At 45.7% G+C, this 21340-nt stretch overlaps 1 protein-coding gene across 4 annotated transcripts in view; it reads right to left on the bottom strand.

The window, feature by feature from the left end:
- The window catches only part of TDRD9 (tudor domain containing 9), a 154817-nt gene that overhangs the window by 34318 nt on the left and 99159 nt on the right, over positions 1–21340 (bottom strand). For all 4 annotated transcript variants that reach the window (XR_002088404.2, XM_006258013.4, XM_059723275.1 and 1 more), the window contains 5 exons: positions 18865–18981; positions 17424–17531; positions 5476–5576; positions 3235–3408; positions 1597–1708 (listed from right to left, as the gene is read on the bottom strand). Coding sequence is in view for 3 of the 4 variants with exons in the window: in XM_006258013.4 (XP_006258075.1) it covers positions 1597–1708; positions 3235–3408; positions 5476–5576; positions 17424–17531; positions 18865–18981 (612 nt within the window). In the remaining variant the exon portion in view is untranslated. The remainder of the gene's footprint in view (positions 1–1596; positions 1709–3234; positions 3409–5475; positions 5577–17423; positions 17532–18864; positions 18982–21340) is intronic.

Raw genomic sequence — 21340 nt, 5'->3', positions numbered from 1 at the left:
GTTTGTGATCCACCATAACCCTCAGATCCCTCAGCAGAGCCACCTCCAAGCCACCATCTCCCAGTCTGTTTTGGGGGGTTTGGATTTTCTTCCCTAGGTATGGCACCTTACATCTTTTTGTTGGGTTTCACATTAATGTCGATAGCACCATTCTCCAATGTATCAAGATCCCTTTAAATTTTAATCCTATTTTCCAAAATATTTGCAAGCCCCTTCCAGTTTTGGTTCATCTAAATATCTCCTCTCTCTAAATATATTCTCTATTCTTGTATCCAAATGATTAATAAAAACATTAACCACCACTGAATCCAGAACACCTCCACTTGGAAGACTTCTACCAGGCTGACACCAATCCATTAATAATGACCAGGGATCCTGGTTTTCTGTTAAAAATTTTCAGTTAAAAAAAGTAACCCCAAATCCACATTTTTCCATGATTTAAATGAAACACCACTAATGTATAGATATATATATTAGTGATGTTTCATTTAAATCACGGAAAGATGTGGATTTCAGGTTACTTTTTTTAAACTGAAAATTAGGGATTTTTATTAAATCACAGAAAACCAGGATCCGTGATAATGACATTCTATGAGTGGTTATACTCAATCATTCATGCATCCATCCAATGGCAATTTATGTAGCACACATTTCTTCAGCTTTCTTATAAAGTTTTTGGGACTATTGTATTCTGTCCACTGCATTCCTTTTAAACATCAATTCAGTAAAACCCTATCAAGGAAGGGTATCAAAATGGTTTGGCATTTGCTGTTAATAAATCTATGCTGATTGCTAGCAACCATCCCATCATCCCACAGATATTCACAAACTGACTTGTTTGATGATTTGCTCTAGTAACTTCCCAGATCTTGAAGTCAGACCAACCAGACTAATTAATCAGGTCTTTGGGTCTTTCCCCTCTTAAAGGTAAGCACTATGTTAGACCTTCTTTAGTATTCCGGGACCCTGTTTGTTAACCACGACTTTGCAAATATTATTGCTGGTTAATCCAAGATTCTTCAGTAGTTGCTTTAAGACCCCAGGGTCATTTTCCAACTACTTCTTTGAGCTGATTTAAATCCGACTTTTTACATTCCAGTTCTCATGCCTTTCTTTCCTTAAAATGCCAATTAATGCTTTTTTTAAGGTATGTTTTCTAGTTAATCTTGCTTACTCCTTATGCTCCTTGCAGTAGTAGAGAAACACTGGTAAAATTGCCACTCAGAAAGAAACACAAATAACGATGAATTAGCCAGTAGCGATCAATTACAAGGAGCTGGTAGTGAAGAGGGAGTCCTCACTGGTGAAGAATCAAAAAAGGAAATCAGACCACAGTGGCAAATTCCAAGAGATAAATTAACCAGGGTTTACTGCTAAAAAAAAAAAAACACACTCTGCAGACTGCCTTGCTTTTTTTCTTTTAACTTTAACCTTTTAATCTTTATCTCATTTCCCCAAAATAGCCTTCTTTGGGGGAAAAATGCAACCCTACCACTTTCCCAACACGAAATCCAATGCTTATTGGCTGCTTTTATACAAAGGAAATTATACAGATTGATTAGATATAGTCAGTATTTAGCTACAGAACATTCCTACCTCTGTTACACTGATGGATAAGAGAAGACCTGAGATTGTCTGTGATTCTTCAAGAGCACTGAATGAAATCTGCAAAGGATCTATTGTCTGTTTCTGAAAATCCACATTTACTCTAAGAAAAAAAAAAAATCAAATGTGCATCAAACAATCAATTACAATATAATCAAATGATATTGATAATTTAATCAAATACAATATAATAATCTGAGCACTAATTATTGGGACTTGTTAAATTATTTAAAATTAATTTACCAATATTTTTAGTTTTCACCTACTTCCTATACTCATTTAACATAAAAGGAACAAAACAATAAAAATGCTTGCTCTATATGCCACAATGTTTCTGAATAGTTGAAAAATATTAACTGTTTACTCTATAAAGTCATCCTACAGGATCCTAATTCACAAAACCCAACCCAACCCACTTTTACCTGGGTCTCTAACAAACCCAAGACACTCCAATTGACAAAAAAAGTATCAGTTCTGAAGTGCCCAGTTTCAGGATGGTCTCTGCTAACAATACATAAGGTATAAAAGGTCAAGATTATGAAAATCCAACAGACCACAGAGAAACTGTTTAATACGCCTGATATGGCATAACCAAAAAAGATACGCATTGAATAGCAGCTGTATTAACAGCCTGCGATTCAAAAGCCTACATTTAACATTTAGATGTTTTTATTATGGCATCTCTCTTGAGGTTGTGTTCTGAAATTAAAATATCTACATCCACTCTGGAACAAGAATTCCAAAATAAACTGTTTTCAGAAGGTATGTTCCCAGGAAATGACAATATTAATCCTCAGACCTTCCTGGACTAGGTTTCTTCAGGTCCTTTAATAATTAACATTCATATACATCTTGGCATATAGTTTTTGAGTACGTCGATGCTATTACAAGAGCTTTGGGCAAAAAGCAGTTATAATTAGTGGGAGCTGCACACTGGACTGCTTAGGCCCAATTGCTTCCACCAATTTTAATATTTTGAAATAGTAAATCCTGACTGTAGAAACTAATACCAGGACCTCAGCAGAAACCTTTTACTTGCATAGGCCAGCTTGTGTACCAGATACTTCTAAGAAAACCTCTTCACTGGGACCAGGGACATGGCCTGTATATGTAATCTCCCTTAACTGTATCCATGTCACCAGTAGGTCCTCCTCCCAGAATACTCCCCAGTCTCCTCCTGTTGCTCCTCCCTTTTGATATTCACTTGCCCCCTACACATCTATTGTGCCCTACAGCGTAATCACCTATGGCAACAGAGAGGATGGGTCTGAACTCTGATTACACTGAATGTCCAAGCAAACAAATCTCAATTTTATCAAACATACCATTTCCCACTGAAAACGAAACAGTAAAATGAGTTTGAGGTTCCTAGGCCAATCATTTTGACTTGAGTGGCAGCCCCCCAAAAGTATTCAGTTAATGAAGTAGTTCCACTATACAATACGTTACCCCAGCTCCCTTAAATGCTGCAAAAATATTCTCCCTTGGCATAAGATTATGCTTGTGGCATTTGAAGTGTACCAGTTTAGTCTGGGTTACATTAGAGGAAATTTACACTTAATTTTATAATGAAACAGAAGCCATGTTACAACTTGTAACTATGAAGAGATCAGTCCCACAACACAGTACCTTGTATGCCTCAAACTTGTAAACATCCTGTCTTCCATTTTTCTTTCAATCTCTTCTGGAAAATGAACTTTGAGTTCAAGAGGAACTCTCAACTGTGCCATTTTAAGTGCCAGAAACACTGCAGGAAGAATTTTAAATCGTTCCATCGGATTACGAGAGAACTCCACAAAGGCCCTGTTTCAAAAAAACCCACAAAATAAGTCCACAGCAGATGCTTGGAGAACTCAGTGCTTCATTTCTTCCTGCCTTCTTCCAAACACAGAGAAAGTAAAAATGCAGTCTAAGTTTTTTAATCTATCCTTAATAACTTTAAAACATATTTACAAACAGTAATGGATATAGAGAAATTCTTCCAGGATGCTCAAGATTATACTAAAACTGAGACTAGCAATATAAAAGATGAATATGAAAAAAAAATCCATGAATTAATTATGAAGGCAGTGAAACCTAAAGGTGAAGAACAGCAAACATATGAGAGTCCTCAAACTCTGGAGAGCTCAGGGTTCAAAGAGGCTTGGATCAGCTGGACATAAGGAGTCCAATTCTTTTTTAAATGCTTCTAGAGTCTTTAACTGAAAAAAGCTTGGGTCCCTATAAAAACAGCTGGAAATAAACATGGACCAGCCCAGCTGCCTTTCTATGATGCATTATCAAAGATCTGGGTTTTCCGTTTGCTGCAGAAAATCGTGGATTTCTCCTTTAAAAGGAGAAAAAAAAAGGGAAACAGCAGGTTTCCCTTTGCAGGCTGGCACAAAGGAAGCCAGCAGGGGGTGCAATATACATGTGCACATGTACATGCACGTGGCAGCTGGGCAGTGGTGGAGAGCAGCTCCCACAGCTCCCTCCAGGTAAGTCTATGGGGGCAAGGGATGTGGGGAGAGAGGGCACAGGTGATGCGCTGGGGAGCAGGTGGGGCACGGGGCATGCATTGGGGAGGGGAGCACAGGCAATGTGGCAAAGTGGGCAGAGTGGCCAAGGTGATGCGGGGGGCACATGCCCCCCAAGATTTCAGTGCCCACAGTGGGGGGGTGGGGCTGCAGCCAGGTGGAACTAGCTCTGGAGAGGAGCCACAGCCCAGCGGGTAGGACCTGGTGTGGAAGGGAGAGCTGTGCTGCAATGGCCGCCAAGGTGAGGCGCGGCAACAGTGGCAATGCAGATTCATGCCCCCACTGCTGCCAGGCAGGCAATGGGGCCTCACCTTGACGGCCACGGCAGCGCGGTGCTCTCTAGGCCACAGATGCATTTCCTCTGGAGCTGGTCTCACCTGACTGCAGCCCCGTGCCCTGCTGTGGGTGCAGAAATGAGGGAGAAGGGGAGGCGTGGACACATGACTTCCAGCTGGTTCCCCATGTTATTGCCTTTGCCCACATCCCCACCCCTTTCCCCACACCAACCCCATTCCCCACAAACCCGCTCACTTTCTCACAGGCTGAGGCAGGGGGTGCGTGGGACAGGAGTGAGGGACATGGGCAGGGCTGGGGACCTGTGGGTCAGGAACGAGGGGTACCAGCAGGGCGGGCTGTGGCTTGGGAGTGAGAGGCACTACAAAGGACAGGGCACCAGCATATCAGGGCTCCTCGGTATCACGAAGTAGCAGTGGGGAGACGCCTGCAGCTGGGCCCGTGTCCTGGTAAGCGAAGTGGGCAGGGAGAGCTCTGATTTTCCATGATTTAAAAAAAAAAAAAAAAAAAAAATGCCAAAATATATAGGTATTTAGAATTTATTTTATTATAATGATTAAGGCACTGATAGGCTTCCAAATTGCTTTAAAATTGTATATATATCAATAAAACCTTGTGTTCAACTGATATTAATTTATATATAGTGGAGTTTCATTTTAACTGTGGAAAAACGTGAGCTGGGGGGGGGGGGTTTAGATCAGTGAATGTGGGGGGTTTATCAGAAAATTTGGGGAGGTTTAACAGGAGTACCGGGATCCCTAATTGTTACACAACAGAAGAGAAAAAGACTAGAGCTGCTGTCAGGAACAGAATACATGAGCACAAAAACAAACTGTTACTTGCTTCTCAACTCTATAATAAACCAACATGTATTTAGCCACAAACCAACTTCCCTTACACCACCCAACATTTGGTTTTCAACTCAGACTGCCCAAGCAGATTACATCCTAACAGATACTCGATAAGGATGTATTGACCAAATCTGGTTAACAAAAGCAGTGGCTCGATAATTAATAAATCTGCGCTTGTACCTTTATAATTATGACTTCTTTTTACTTACTTTGCATCATCATATGCAATGGATTTTACTTGACCACACTGTCTGAAGAGCGATTGCAGCTGCTTATGATACAGGAATCCGTATGGGGGAATGTTCTTCAACTGTTAACAAATAAATTGCATTTCCATAATTTTAAATGTTTTCACTGACTGAACTCAACAGAACCTGAAGTATTTACTCATTTGCTCTGTCACTCAAGGAATACACTATTTATAACTGAAGGAAAAGCCATCAAAACTGATAAATTTTGGACAAAAAGTAGCTTGTGTAACAAGTTTGTTTGTTTTTTAAATAAGCAACCACAACATCCCAAGATTTTGCTACTATTGCTGCCCTGCTTTCCAAAGAAATGTCGTACAGTACACTGAAGGTCATAACACAGTAGTCCAAACATATGTAATAAAGAATAAAAGGAATAATATCCAACACAAAGGGTGCCTGACTAAGTACTTCCCCAAAGCAAGTCTGTTCCTTATAAATGTAATTCTTTCATAGAGAAAAAGAGGAATTTTAAAGGTGGAACTCTCAGGTGTTTGGTTTCACCTCAACCACCTTCCTCATAATAGATTTATATATTATGCAAAAACTGCCTCCCTTAAAAAGCAAAAACCGCATTTTATCACAAGGCAAAACTTAGTTTAATTTGTTTAGTATGCCATAATTATTCCTGCAAGCCACCTGATGTTAATTTAGTCCCTTGCTGCTTTTACTGGAAAGGAGGTGGATTTAGTGGCCCACTCTTCATAACCGTGTCCCACAGTGCAGGTCTTTATGTCTATGCCTGCAAATGCTAAGGCATAGTAATTGCAACATTTAATTCCCAAGGTTTTTTAATTCATGGTATTCCTGGACCATTATATTTATGACCATTAAGATTTACCACACACAACCACAACTGCAAAAGAGTTGGTCACTTGCAACAAAGGAGGAGAGAGCTAACTTTTCCCACAGTCACTGGAGCTCTTTGAGATGGATGGTCTGTAGAGTCATTCCCATCGTGGAAGCTGTGCTTCAAACATCCTGCCTTAGACATGCCTTAGCAGTATTCGTAATGTGCACCCTGCACCTGTAGAGCATTTTCCACATGAGAACCAAATCTTTTACTGGAAGGAATACCTTAGGCCAGTGGTGCCCAGCTTATGCAACCCCACGGGCCATATGAACAGAGTGGGGCTGACCTATAAGCTACATCCAGAATATGGCAGGTTTTACAGAATATGGTAACAGCAGCATTAATTGTTGCAGCTCACAGCAGCTGCCACTCCTCACGTCACTATTTCCAGCCCTATGGGCAGCCCCATGGACCAGATGACACAGCCAGCTTGCAGAGCTCCTTGTAGGTCCAAGAAATTTGGCAGCAGGGTGAGCAGCAGTAACATCAATTGCTGCGGCTCCAGGAGCTATGGCAATGAATGCTGCCACCACTAGCCATCTAGGCTGGATTACAGGCTGGGGACTGTATCTTCATCACCCCTGCATTAGATCCCTGAGAACCTGCAACACGACCAAGTGGAGGACAGACTGGCCTTCCACTTGTGGGTGGCAGGCTTAATAAAAGTGAAGATACAAGGCCACTGCACTTCAGCTCCATCAGCTGATCCCCCTAAGGTAAGTGGGGGCCAAGGGAACCGGCGCAGCAGAGCCGGATCCAGTGGGAAAGCCTCCCGGGTCCTTTTTTGGTGAGCCGGCAGGGAGCCGTGCTCCCGAGCCTCACGCGCAAGCAGAGCACGCCAGCGTTTGCACCAGCGGGTGAGCAAGAAGGGCCAGCAGGGAGACTCCAGCAAGGGTAGGGCAAAGGCACCACACAAAAATATAAATAAATAGCAATTTATAAAATGGTGTCGATGGAGTGCTGCTAGGGCCCCCGACCGGGGGGCGCTGCCGCCTACCCGGGGCTTGTTTGAGGCCTCCACCCAGGCAGAGCCCATGGAGGAGCTGGCGTCCCTCTACCCCCCGGCCTACGGAGGATACCCAGCAGGGCGGGGGGGCAGGGAATGGGGGCCCCCACACCTGTCCTGCAGGTGCCCGTCTTCAGGCCCTGGAGGCGCAGGTGAGGGAGCTCCAGGAGGAGGTTAGCAGGCTGAGGGGAATCAGGGAGGCAGAGGATGAAATTGATGGGTATTTTCTCTCCCTGCAGAGCCATGCATCCAAGGGAGAAGCACCCCGGGAGGTGCCCTCCACAGCAGAGTGGCAGATGGTCCCCTCCAGAGCCAGGGCTGCTTGCAGCAGAGCAGTACCAGTTCCTCCAGTCCAGCTGGAGAACAGGTACGAAGCCCTGGTGACACTGCAGAAGGAAGAAGAGGAGGAAACCTCCGGAAAGGAGGCCACTCCGCACTCTGAACAGGCTGAAGGAGCTAAGCAGACCCAGAGGAAGAAACGGTGAGCGCTCGTCATAGGCGACTCCATCCTGAGAGATACAGAGGGTCCCATCTGTCACCAGGACCCCTCGACATGCGAGGTCTACTGTCTGCCCGGAGCAAAGATTCAGGATGTGATGGGGATGATCCCAGCCATTATCCAGCCCACTGATTACTACCCCATGGTCCTAATCCATGTGGGCACAAATGATGCGGCCAGGAGAAGCCCTGATCACCTGATGACAGACGACCACGCTCTGGGGGGCATGCTGAAGGAGATAGGGGCACAGGTGGTATTTCCTTCTGTCCTACCAGCGAGCAGACGTGGAAGACAACACGAGACCTGCATCAGAGAGGTCAACTTGCGGCTTCAGAAATGGTGTCTCGAGGCGGGCTTCAGCTTCTTGGACAATGACCCACACATCAGGATGAGAGAGATGTTCAGGTGGGATGGGATTCACCTTTCCCCCAAAGGTAAGTGTGTGTTCTCTTCTAGGTTGGCTGATCTCCTCCGGCAGGCTTTAAACTAGGCTCATCGGGGGAAGGGGAAGATGAGGGCGGAGGAGGCCTTGGACCACTAAACCAAGCGTCACCCACAAGAACAGCTCAGCCTAGACCAACGACGAGCAGAACAAATACCCAGGTAAGCAACAGGGACCTGGGTAGTGCTGGGATTAGGGGGGGCAGTGCATGCATCTTCAGGAGGCCTCAAATGCCTCTACACTAATGCTCATAGTATGGGGAACAAGCAGGAGGAACTTACCCTCCTGCTAGCTAACACCAACCCACACATAGTGGGGCTCACTGAAATATAGTGGGACCCAACGCACGACCGGGCGGTGAATATCAAGGGCTAAAGGCTGTAAAGAAGGGATAGAACAGGGAGGAAAGGCAGGAGTGTGGCGCTCTACGTCAAGGAGAAATACACATCCTCAATGAGTAGCACTGGGTCAGAGGAGGGGCACACTGAAATGCTCTGGGTTAGAATACAAGGAAGTCGAGGGGAAAGGGACTTAACGGTGGGGGTCTACTGCAGACCACCCAACCAAGGGGAAGAGCTAGACAAGGAATTCTCAAGTCAGCTCACGGATGCAGTTAAGTTAAAGGACGTGGTCATCAGGGTGACCTAAACTTTCCAGACATCTGCTGGGAAGAGCAGTCAGCCAGGTCTGACCATTCACGTAAGTTCCTAGCCAAGATACAGGACCTCCATCTAACCCAGGAGATGCACAGCCCCACCAGGGGAGACGCCTTGTTGGATCTGGTCCTGGCCATGAGCGACAACCTGGTGAGGGGTCTACGGGTGCTCGACCACCTGGGTGACAGCAATCATCGCCTGCTGGAATTCACCATCCAGCACAAGGTGGCAAAGGCTGGCAGCAAGGCAGCAGCTCTGGACTTCAGGAGGGCAGACTTCAATGAGGTAAGGAGAATAGTCGGGGAGACACTGAGGTCCCGGAGGGGAGGGGAGTCGGGTGTCCAAGAAAAGTGGACGTTCCTTAAGGAGACAATCCTCCAAGCCCAAAGGGAGGTGATCCCAACATGGATCAAAGGGGGCAAGAGGGCGCAAATGCCCCCATGGCTCACCAAAAGCATCTGGGAACGTCTCTTAGCTAAAAAGCAGGCATACACCCAATGGAAGGGAGGGGCCATCACCAGGGAGGACTATACCTCTGTTGCTCGGGACTGTAGGGGGGCGGTCAGGCAGGCCAAGGCAGAGATGGAACTGGGGCTAGCTACCTGGATCAAGGACAACAAGAGGTCCTTTTTTAAATACATAGGGGGTAAAAAGAAGGTACCGGGTAACATGGGGCCTCTGCAGGACATGCTAGGAAATCTAGTTGTCGCACCAGACAGCAAAGCTAACCTATTTAACAATTTCTTTGCCTCCATTTTTCTGAGCAAGGACCTGGTCATCCCCACCACTGGGACCCCCGTAGGCCCCAGGGGAGGTGCACCCAGGCCTAGGGTCAGAGAGGACCTAGTCAGGGAACTTCTGGAGGGACTGGACATATTTAAAATCAGCAGGTTCTGACGATCTCCACCCCAGAGTACTGAGGGAAATAGCAGAGGTCATTGCAGGGCCCCTGGCATGGCTTTATGAGCACTCATTGTGCTCTGGTGATGTGCCAGAGGACTGGAAAAGGGCCAATGTGGTTCCCATTTTCAAAAAAGGAAGGAAGGAGGACCCAGGAAACTATAGGCCTGTTAGTCTTACCTCAGTCCTGGGTAAGCTTTTTGAGAGAATTATACTGACGCATGTCTGCAAGGGACCAGCAGGGGAGCTTATGCTTAGGGGCAACCAACATGGATTCATTAGAGGCAGGTCCTGTCAGACCAACCTGGTGGCCTTCTATAACCAGGTCACAAAATCCTTGGATGCAAGTGTCGCAGTGGACACACTCTTTCTGGACTTCAAGAAGGCCTTTGACACTGTCTCTCACCCCATTCTCATTAAAAAACCTAGGAGACTGTGGCATTGATACTTACACAGTCAGATGGATCATAATTGGCTGGAGGGCCGCACCCAGAGAGTGGTGGTGGACAGGTCTTATTCGACCTGGAGGGATGTGGGCAGTGGGGTTCTGCAGGGCTCAGTCCTCGGACCCGCACTGTTCAACATCTTCATCAGCGACTTGGACAAGGGGGTAAAAAGCACCCTGTTCAACTTCGCAGATGACACTAAGATGTGGGGGGATGTGGGCACGCTAGAAGGGAAGAATAGGCTGCAATCGGACCTGGATAGGTTACAGGGGTGGGCAGATAAGAACAAGATGGGTTTCAACACTGACAAGTGCAGGGTACTGCGCCTGGGAGGGGGGAAGAACCAGCAGCATACCTACAGGCCGGGGAACTCCCTTCTCATTAGTGCAGAAGCAGAAAAGGATCTTGGAGTCATTATTGATGCCAAAATGAACATGGGCCGACAGTGTGAGGACGCGGTCAGGAAGGCCACCCACACCTTGTTATGCATTCACAGATGCATCTCAAGCACGTCCAAGGAGGTGATCCTCCCCCTCTATGCGAGACGGGTCAGGCCGCAGTTGGAGTACTGCGTCCAGTTCTGGGCACTGAACTTCATGAGGGATGTGGACAGCATCAAGAGGGTCCAGAGGAGGGCCACTCGCATGTTCAGGAGTCAGCAGAGGAGGCCCTATGAGGAAAGGCTAAGGGACCTGAACCTGTTCAGCCTCCACAAGAGAAGGCTAAGGGGGCATCTAGTGGCCCTTTACAAACTAGTCAGGGGGCACCAGGAAGCATTGGGGAGTCCCTGTTCCCCCGAGCACTCCCAGGACTGACAAGAAATAACGGTCACAAGCTGGCAGAAGGTAGATTCAGGCTAGATATCAGGAGCCGCTACTTCACTGTCAGGGCAGCTAGGATCTGGAACCAACTTCCAAGGGAAGTGGTGCAGGCTCCTACCCTGGGGGTCTTTAAAAGGAGGCTGGATGAACACCTTGCCGAGGTCGTTTGACCCCAGTACTCTTTCCTGCCCGTGGCAGGGGGTTGGATTTGATGATCTGCTCAGGTCCCTTCTGACCCTACCAACTATGAAACTATAAAGTCCAAAATAGTTTTATTTAGGGCTGTCAATTAATTGCCATTAACTTGTGCAATTAATGCAAGAACCAACTAATGAATTAAATGCGTTAATCATGGTTTTGGAGGCTGCCCCTGAGCTGCCCTGCCCCACTGCCATCACCACCACCTCTGCACTGCCATTGCTGCCCCACAGGGTGGCCCAAAGATGCCATAGGGCAGCCCAGGTACAGGCTTGAGGCTGCTGCAGCAGGAAGGGAGGGGGGGGATGCACCCACACACAACCCCCAGCCAGGGCCCCAAGCAGCTGGGCTAGCAGTACTGGGGGTTCAGGGAAGGCGGCGCTGAGCCATGGTGGAGCTGCCTGGCACCCTCAGGCCCCACAGCTTGGGCGTGGGGTAGGTCGGAACCACATGGGAGCTTAGGCATGAGCCGCCTCTGTGCCTGAGGGTCCCCATGCATCCCCAGCCTGGGACCCCAGGGACCAGCAGTGATGGCAGCCCGACCCCCTGCACCTTGCCAGCAGGCAGGGGTGGGATTCCCATGGAGGTACCTCCACATGCCCAGCATCACTGCTGAGCTGGGCAGAGCTACCACTCTCCTTCCTGCACCACCTGGGCTCCTGCTAGGATCTGCACAGTGTCACCAGCTCCCAGCAGGATCCCAGGCAGTGCAGAGAGGAGAGCGGCAGCTCTGCCCAGCTCAGCAGCAGTGCTGGGCACAGCTTGGGCTCTGGCAGTGCTGGGCTGGGGCTCGGTGTGCGGCACAGAGCAGTCTGGGGGCTATGGGAGGTGGTTCTGTGGGAATCCTACCCCCGCCATAAGCATTAAGAAGGCTGAGGGGGGACCTCGTGACTGTCTATAAACTCACTAGGGGGGACCAGAAGGGTTTGGGGGAGACCTTGTTTCCCCTAGCACCCCCTGGGATAACAAGGAATAATGGCCACAAGTTGTTGGAGAGAAGGTTTAGATTAGACATCCGTAAGAACTACTTCACAGTTAGGGTGGCTAGGATCTCGAACCAACTTCCAAGGGAAGTTAAAGACCCTGGGGGTCTTTAAGAAGCGGCTTGATGCCTACCTGACTGGAGTCAATTGAGCCCAGTTTTCCTCCTGCCCAGGCAGGGGGTCAGACTTGAAGATCTACAAGGTCCCTTCCGACCCTACTTCTATGATTCTATGATCTGCTTCTGCAGGGGCACACCTTTGGGGCCGTGCCTGGGTGGGGGGTGCACCCCAGATCCAGGCCAGCTCTAGAAAGACCTTGCTCAGATTGAGCATCCTGTCAGGGCATGCAGGAGTCTCCCTTCCTCATGTCCCAGATGTCTCTGCTACTCAGACTCAACCCCTTCCCCAGGCTCCAAACCCACAGCTCCCCACATCTTCACAATTCTTCCCCCCCACACACACACAGCCACCCCCCAACCATACAAACTATCTGCATAATTTTGAGTTTTTAGCTGTGCAATTAAAATTGAGATTAATTGCAACTAGTTTTTTTAACCACACAACTAATCGTGATTAAATATTTTAATCACTTGACAGCCCTAGTTTGAATCACCACAACAAGCCCTTGAAAACGGCAGCCAGACCTGCAGGCTGCTTGTGAAATTGCCTGGCTGACACCTCAAGTTGAGCAGACTCCTAACAATGAAGGACTCAGCATGGGCATGTTAATGAGGGATCTAGCATGTAGTGAGGCTCTAGGCAGCAGCAGTGAGAGAACCAATGCACAGTGATGCACCTGGGAGATGTATGGCACCAAGGACTCATGAAATCTTCAACTCACTGCTTTAGAAACAGTGAAAAAACTAAGCATTCCCTGGCAAAAATTCAAATAAAACAGTAGGTGGCACATCCCCATGATAAGATGTAGTGGCTTAGCCCTGAGACCAAGAACATCACTTGCACAGAAGTTACCATCAGACTGTAACGAAAAACTTGTTGAATTTCAGAAGCACATTATTGGGCTACGCAAGACTCATGATTACCTCCTGGGCCAGACAGGAAGTGTTGATGAGACTGCAGTCTATTTTGACATGCCAAGCAATGTCACCATCATTGAGAAAGGCACAAAATCCATAATTTTGAGAAATACACGAAATGAAAAAGTCACAAATTACAGTCAAGTTAACAGTATGGATAGGAGAAAACTGCCATCCCATAAGATTTTGAAATGGCAAACTCTGCCAAAAGAAAAGCTGCCACCAGGACTAGTGGTTAGCTGGCGGCAACAAAAATGCACGTTGAGTGAACTGACAAATGACTAGTTAGTTGCTGCGTGGAAATAGAGACCTGGGGCATTGCTAAAGAAATGAAGAATGCTAGTGTCAGATTCAGAGGGCATTTAACACCAGATGTGTAAGTACAAATTGTAATCGTGTACTCAGACACATGTTGGTATAACACCTAAACTCCAAGTACTAGAAGTTGTAGTGAATGACTGACCCCTTTAGAGACCATTTATGGTGTCAGTACTCAGACTGGCTCTTGGCAGGGTACCATGCACTTACAGCTGGTGGGAAGATTAAGAAGCCAACCCTAGCGCTGCTTTGCCAATAGATTCTGAATTTTTGAGGAAGGATATCTTCAGAGTCCATTATTAAAGGCTTCAAGAAATACAATATATCTAAATACTAAGGATGATACATTGTTGGGAGATAAGGGAGAAGAGGAGAGCAGTGAAGTGCATGAAAGTGATGTGAAAGTGACCAGGGAAAGTGACCAGATCTAAGAAAGGATCAGCACTCACCATGGTCTGGATAGAACCTAATACAGCTTAAATTGTTTGAACTGAACTGAAGTTAATGTTGAATTTATGACTTACCTGTATTACTGCAGTTTTTGTCAGTAGGTCTATTTATAAAAATAGTACCAAATTAGAAATTTTCCATGTGTGGAATTTAATTATTGGCAGAGGTGTTTTACATTCAAGGTCACTTTGGATTCAGGTAAATATGGTAATGAGATCTGAAGTGAAATTTCAGCTATAAGTTTCCTTTCTGTGAGCAAAGCGGTGAATACTTTAAAATTCCAGTGGCATATTTGTAAACAAACGTTAGACACAATGCGTTAACAGTCTAGTAATTGGCTACTAAGAACTGCAAAACTGGCAACAAATCCAGTTTTGAGTTGCTATGAAACTGTTTAGCCACCTTGACAACTCTACCTACTAGAGAGGCAAACACAGGATTCATATAGAAAAAAAACTACATTCCTGGAAAGGACTTGAGAGAAAGAACAGGTTCTGAAAACGGCCGCCAGGCAAAAGTGCAGTCTGTATGGCCCCTGGTGGATGTCACATTTATTAGACATCTAACATGTTAACCACAGGAAAAATTGGAAGGCCCCTGCCAGATGTAAGAACATTAATATGATTGTGATTGGAAGAATTTTATGCCCCATCACAAACATCACACCTCCTGCCATGCCAGATGTGCACAGCAAAGAGTGCAACGTTTGGGATGGGGCATAACATTTCCTCTGATCCCAGCTGCGCCATTGCAGAACTGCCTAATCCATTCCTGCAGATTAGGCAGCTCTGTCCCAGACTCAAGGCTTCCCCCAGGTTCTAGTGGGTTTCAGGACTGTCCAAGCCAGGTCCAACAAGCAGCTGATAGTTGGCCCAGCTCTGGGACCACCTAGCTGTGGCAGGGCACCTTTGGTGCCTGCCATTTTAAGGGGCTTAAGCAGGCTGTGGAGCAGCCAGCAGGTGCAGTTAAGCTCAATTAGGCAATCACATGACTACAAGGGGACCACTGGATTGGAGAAGGGCTGGGAAGCCTCAGTATAAGCTCAGGCCCTAGAAGCAGAGCTGGCAGTTTCATCTAGGAAGCCAGAGGAGCAACATCATTCAGCTTGCGGACTGCAGCACCCAGAACACCTGGAGGTCAGGGTAGGAACTATGGCAAAGGAGGAGGTTCCTGGTCCTAGGTAAGACCTGAAACTGCATCCTGCTGGGTTGGATAGTGTGGTGGGGCTGCCTGTAGTGCAGCAGTCTCCAAGAAATGCCACAGCTGTGCCTCCCCAGTTAAAGGCAAGGATGGGGTACCGGAAAGCCTCAGCCCCCACTGCCTTGTGGGTAACCCCATAGAGGGGACAGGCTTGGGGTCCAGGCATGTTGACAGACACCTGAGGCTTGAGTGGGCCATAGGCTGAGTTTGGGATGCCCAAGGCCAGAGACGGCCTGGGACTGGAGTCAGTCCACAGCGTGAGGCCCAATGCCTGAGAACACGAGGCCTAGAGAGAGGCCAAGTTAGGGGTCCAGGTATGTTGACAAACTCCTGAGGCCCAAGTGAGCCATAGGCCAAGTGTGGGATGCCCCAGGCCAGAGAGGGCTAGAGTCAGCCCAGAGTGTGGGGCAGTAGGCCTGACACCTGTCCTAGAGTAGGGCCTGAATGGAGCAGCCTGAAGGTCTGCAAGGGGTCAGGACCACACGTGAGATAGAGGAAGCCTGAAGGGCTGTATGGAGTAGGGCTAAGGGGGCCTGAATGGCTATACAGAGTAGGACAGAGTGCATGGGGCCCCAGTGAGAGGGGGTGGAGAGGCCCAAGCACATCTGAGGCCAAGTTTGGGCCAGAGGCTGAGGGCAGCCCAGCTAAGGGGCCAGGAAGATGGAAGTGATCTTGGATGCCATCTGCGAGGCATGCGACATGGTAAAGGGAAGATCAGAGCAGTGTATTATGCCCTTGACATCAGGTAATACATGGGCAGCCTCCCACCTATGAACAACTATTCAGTTCCAACAAAGGCATGGCAGGAGAGTCAGGTAGGCAGACTGCCCTAGACAGATGGGTGGCCAACGATGTTCTCAGGATGCCCACATGAGGTGCATCCACAATTTTTTTTAGAAGTCCTGGAAGCCCAGGATCAGTAAGCCTCTCCCCCATCTTGGGGTCTCCGTGCTCTGGGCCATTTAAAATACGTTCAGCCCAGCTCCCCCTATTATGGCATTGTATAGTGCCTTGCCCTGCAACCTGAACATTTTGTTCTATTTGACAATAAAATATGAGACTTTAAATAGGAAATTCCTGGAATACAACATTTGTGAGTAATCCTAAAGTAGCAAAGAGGTGTATGAAACAGGTGTTTGGGTTTTTTGGCTGGGATGATCTAGTTGGGTACAGATCCTGCTTTGAGCATGGGGTTGGACTAGATGGCCCTCCTGAGGTCCCTTCCAACCCTAATTTTCTATGATTCTATGGTACATGTGCAGGAAAAAGGTATTATGGAATTCAAACTTAAGTTACATGCTTCAAGGGCTTAATTTATAAATGCCTACTAAAAAGTAATCTTGACAGTCCTAATATACATTTAAAACACCGTACCATATTCAAGAAGCTGGTTACAGCTGCATGACACCACCATTCAAAACCATAGGCGCCAACTTTGGTTTTGCAGGTGTGCACCTGCAGGCTTAAAAAAGCAACACCCCCCTCCCCCCACCATGCTTTATTTTAAGCACACTGCATTCCTGCGCCAAGCCCACATGCCCAGAGGAAGCAGCACATTACTTCAACCTGGCTCTGCAGCGTCTGTAAAGATTCGGCACTTCAGTGGGCCTTTTTTGGGCCAATTACCTAATAATTGGTTGAATCAACTTTAGATAAAAGTGCCAAAAAGCCCTGTTGAAGCTCCTGATCTTTACAGATGCTGCAGAGCCAGGATGAAGTAACGCACTACTTCTGCAGGCAAAGCATAGTTTCAGGGGGAAGGGGGTTGTTTGCTGTTTGTTTTTTTTAACACTTGCAAGCCGCCATGGCTGTGACTCGTGGATGCTCAGCACCCACTAATATTTTTTTTTCAGTGGGTGCTTGAGCCCAGGAGCACCCATGGAGCCTGCACCTATATTCAAAATACTCGGAGGTAGACCTTAGCCAGAATTCTTTCAAAATTGTCCAGTCACCAGCAGGGAAAGAAGGAAGATGACTTATTGCATAACGATTGAAGCAAAGGTAATTATTCTTGTCGTTTTCCCAGAGAAAACAAAACCAGCCTCAACAATTATTTTAATTGCACAAGATTTCAATAAGTTACTCACTGTATTAACATACCATTACAGTGGTTTTAGGATCTCTGCCAGTCAGATTCTTCACAGCAATTTCTTCATCACATTGTCCCAATGAAAAATAGTTTGGATAGAAAGCACCAGCTATCACAATCTGAAATGAAATACTTTTTTTGCTAAGATGCAACACATTATGTGTAGTACCTCTCATTAAGATATTTTATCTTTTAATACAGGTCTAAAACATCAGCAATGAGATCTTCATGGGGAAAGTCCTCTACAGGGGGGTAGGGGGGAACCTAACTGAAATTTTATTTCACAAGTCAGATTCTAAAGAACATGCTTTCATGAAATGCCTTTTGGAATAGTTTTCAGTATTAACATAGGTAGCTATCATCTACCCAAATAACACTTGAAAACCTACTGAAATTGTTGGGAATGATGTGTGTAAACCAGGGGTGGGCAATAATACAGGCCCAAGGGCTACAAAGGGAGTTTTGTTGAGTGGGTGGGTGGGCAGGGTCCCGTGAGAAGCTACATGCTGGCTGGGGCTTGGGCCAGCAGGAATGCAGTGCAAGCTGCCCCAGCAGGAGCTGGTGGGGCTGAGCCCCATGTGGAGCACCATGAGGGCAGAGCTATGGGCTAGATCCAGCCACTTGGCAGACCAGATCCATCCCACAGGCCGTATTTTGCCCATCCCCGATGTAAACCTTCATAATAAAAAAGTTTTGATTTTCAAAGTTGTCATAATAACTACATGGAAAGGATTATGTATATTATTTAAGACATGCTCAACATTCTCTCAAAATAATTTCACAGCAAACCTCAAAGGAACTGATGATAAAGATATGAGAAACTCAAATTAATCAGTTGCCATTCATATAATAAATAACTGCCCTGTTCGTACCGATTGGTAACAAGCTTGTTTTCATATGGGTATTTCATTTGACAGAAAACTGAAAACACTATATCCACAATAGTTGAAGTGATCCTTATGCCAATGAAGGTCCAAATGTGGACACAGGAGGAAGAGAATTATGCCCCTCCTGGCATAATTTATATTTTTGTTATCTAACTCCTGTGCCACTTTCCTAAGTAAGTTGCTTTTTTACTTTAAAAATGATTAATTCAGACAGTCACAGCAAAATGACATCTTGTTATGGCTTGGGACACTGCTCAATATCAATTCTGAAACATTAACAATAAAATAAACTGTATTTCTACTTCTTACAAACAACATTCATATTTCATCCTTTAACACAAAAGTTTAGATCCTCCCAGACCAAAAGATTTTCAGTTGTATGAATTTAGTTACCATACTAAAAGGAAGAAAAACTACTTTGACAAGAGTTAATTTAACAGGCACTCATTAGTACTTGGTGCAAGCAACCTGTAACAAAGGGCTAGAAGCAAGCATTGTCAATTAATGAATGTTTTGCTCTCCCCTTCCGCAACAGGATCAAGAAACTGGGTAAATCAGTACTCACCTGAAGAATAAAGCGTTGTTTGAATTCATATTCCTGATCCATAGCAAGTGGTTGGGTATTGACATGCATGTTGAATGATTTGATTCGATTTTTCAGTTCTTCAAACAATTCAGCCACCTGAAATTTTAACTTTAAATAAGGCTAAACAGATCAAAACCATCTACAAAACAAATCTATAAAATCCTTCATTTGTAACCAACTAATGAAATGGGAGAGCGAGCTCCTATTCATTTCTGTAGGAACCACAAGCATCAGTCTCTTACAGTAGACTGCTTAATAACTACTCCTAGAAAAAACCATCCAACAATGTGGTCCAACCACGCTCTAAGCCAGCTCCTCAGAGTGTATTATTCAGTTAGTGAATTCGGCATTACACACACACAATAAACTGGAAGATCAGAAGAGAGAAAGATGCTCTGTTTACCAGGTCACCCCTTGGAGTAACTAGAAATAACAGCCACAAGCTGACAAAGATCAGATTCATGTTAGGCATCGGGAAGAACTTCTTTACGGTGAGGGCTGCCAGAATCTGGAATGGGCTTCCAAGGCAGGCAGTGCTCTCCCCTACCTTGGGAGTCTTTAAGAGAAGACTGGACAAGCACCTGGCTGGGGTCATCTGACCCCAGCAGTCTTTCCTGCCCAGGGCAGAGGGGTCAGACTTGATGATCGGCTGAAGTCCCTTCCAACCCTAGTATCTATGCATCTATGAAAATAAACTGACAAGAACAATGGTGTAGTTGCCAACTCATTGTTTTAGGTGAAGATAGAGAGCCAGCCTGAACAGCTTCCCTACTAGCACAAAGATGCACCCCTTCATGGAGTTGTGGTAGCTGCCCTACATAACGTACATTGAAATTTAGCCTTTGCTTTGTCATAAAGGAGATCAAATTTTCAGGATATGGAAGAATGCGCTCTTACACTCTCTGTGAAGCTATAATTACTGTATTTACTCAAATCCAAGTCAAGGTCATCATCGTGCCATCCCCCCAATCAGCAGGGTAGGAGAAAAAAGCCTCGTCTTGATTGGAGTACCAGTGGCCTGGGCTAGATTTTCAAATAGCTTTCAACTGCAATCAGAGCCAATGGTAGTCAGTTGGAACATATGGGGCATGTCTACACAAGACACTAACTGCGCAGTAACTAAATAATATTGTTTGGTAGCGCATCACAGCACCAACAGTGCTAATACGCTACTGTGCAGCAGCATCACTAAAAAGGCATTCGCCAGCACTACTGCACAGTAACTCCAGTTACTGTGCATTTATTTAGTACTTGATTATTCACTATAATCAAGTACTAAATAAATGCACAGTAACCACTGCTCAGTAGTGTCTTGTGTAAATGTGCCCATGAAGTGCTAGAAAAATGTTTAATATTGGAGAAAATAATTATACTCCAGGCTTCTCACTCTGGGAGATCAAACCTAGGGGAACACTTGACAATTTGGGCCTAAATCCCTGGGCCTTCAGTTTCTCAGATGTTTAATGGCGAATATAATTTCACTTCATTCAGATTAAAAAAAGGATTAAAAAACCACATCAATAATGTTTTTTAAGCTCTTGGACACTAGAGAGAGAGATAATTGCCCTAGAAAAGCCTACTAGGAAATAAGTAATTCTGTTTTCAGGGCAGATTTTGAATAGAATGTGATGAAGGCCTAGCATTGAATGAAGATAATAAAAAAATACCGGGCTCTTTTAATGAATGCTATCCAGCCTCTGAACTAAAAGAGGAAGGAGTCCCAGGGGGAAAAACACCTCTCAGTTTTATGACTGCATACTACCGTACCACATATGTACAAACAAACCAACTTCAGACTGCAAAGGCAACCAAACCACTTCCTTGCACATGCTTGACTCAAAGACACTTTCGTATGTATATTACACAAATTGCTTCCACTAGCTTGCTTTTTATGTAACAACCTCTACCTTTTTGAGATTAATTAGCAAGTACTTTGTTAATGAGCCTCATTTTCTGATGTTCTGTTTAGTAAGATGTTAGAATTTGTAGTTTACAATGAAAGCAAACTAAATACATTTTTGCTTCTGCACCCACTGCTGCTCCCAGGATGACTTGTAAGGGAAGCTTTTGCTTTTTTGTGCCTTTTGAACCCTCTATTTAAACTCTGTGTGCACTTCACTGTACCATCACTCATGCCAGGAGTCTGATGTGATGGAATCATGCCCAGATGTATGTGTGCTAATGCAAAACAGTTGCCTAATTAAGAACCTTGCTGCTAGCGTATGTGAGTGGGCAAAAGCATGTTCTGCCAATCAAGGTTATTCAGGAGTTCTAATTATTTTTCCCCTAGGCATGCCACAGCTTGAAGCACTTCTATGATGAAATTTCCATTAACTCCTGTAGTAACCTTAGTAACAAAATGCCATGTAAAATTTGCCATTTTAATCTTTACAACACAATCGTGCTTGTTGCATTTGTCTAAATGCTTAAAATTGCTCTAAAGATAAGAACAAAA

Source organism: Alligator mississippiensis, chromosome 2 (assembly GCF_030867095.1).
Source record: "Alligator mississippiensis isolate rAllMis1 chromosome 2, rAllMis1, whole genome shotgun sequence".
Lineage (NCBI taxonomy): Eukaryota > Metazoa > Chordata > Crocodylia > Alligatoridae > Alligator > Alligator mississippiensis.
The sequence above is the reverse complement of the archived record's forward strand: the minus strand, read 5'-3'. Positions and strand labels throughout refer to the sequence as shown.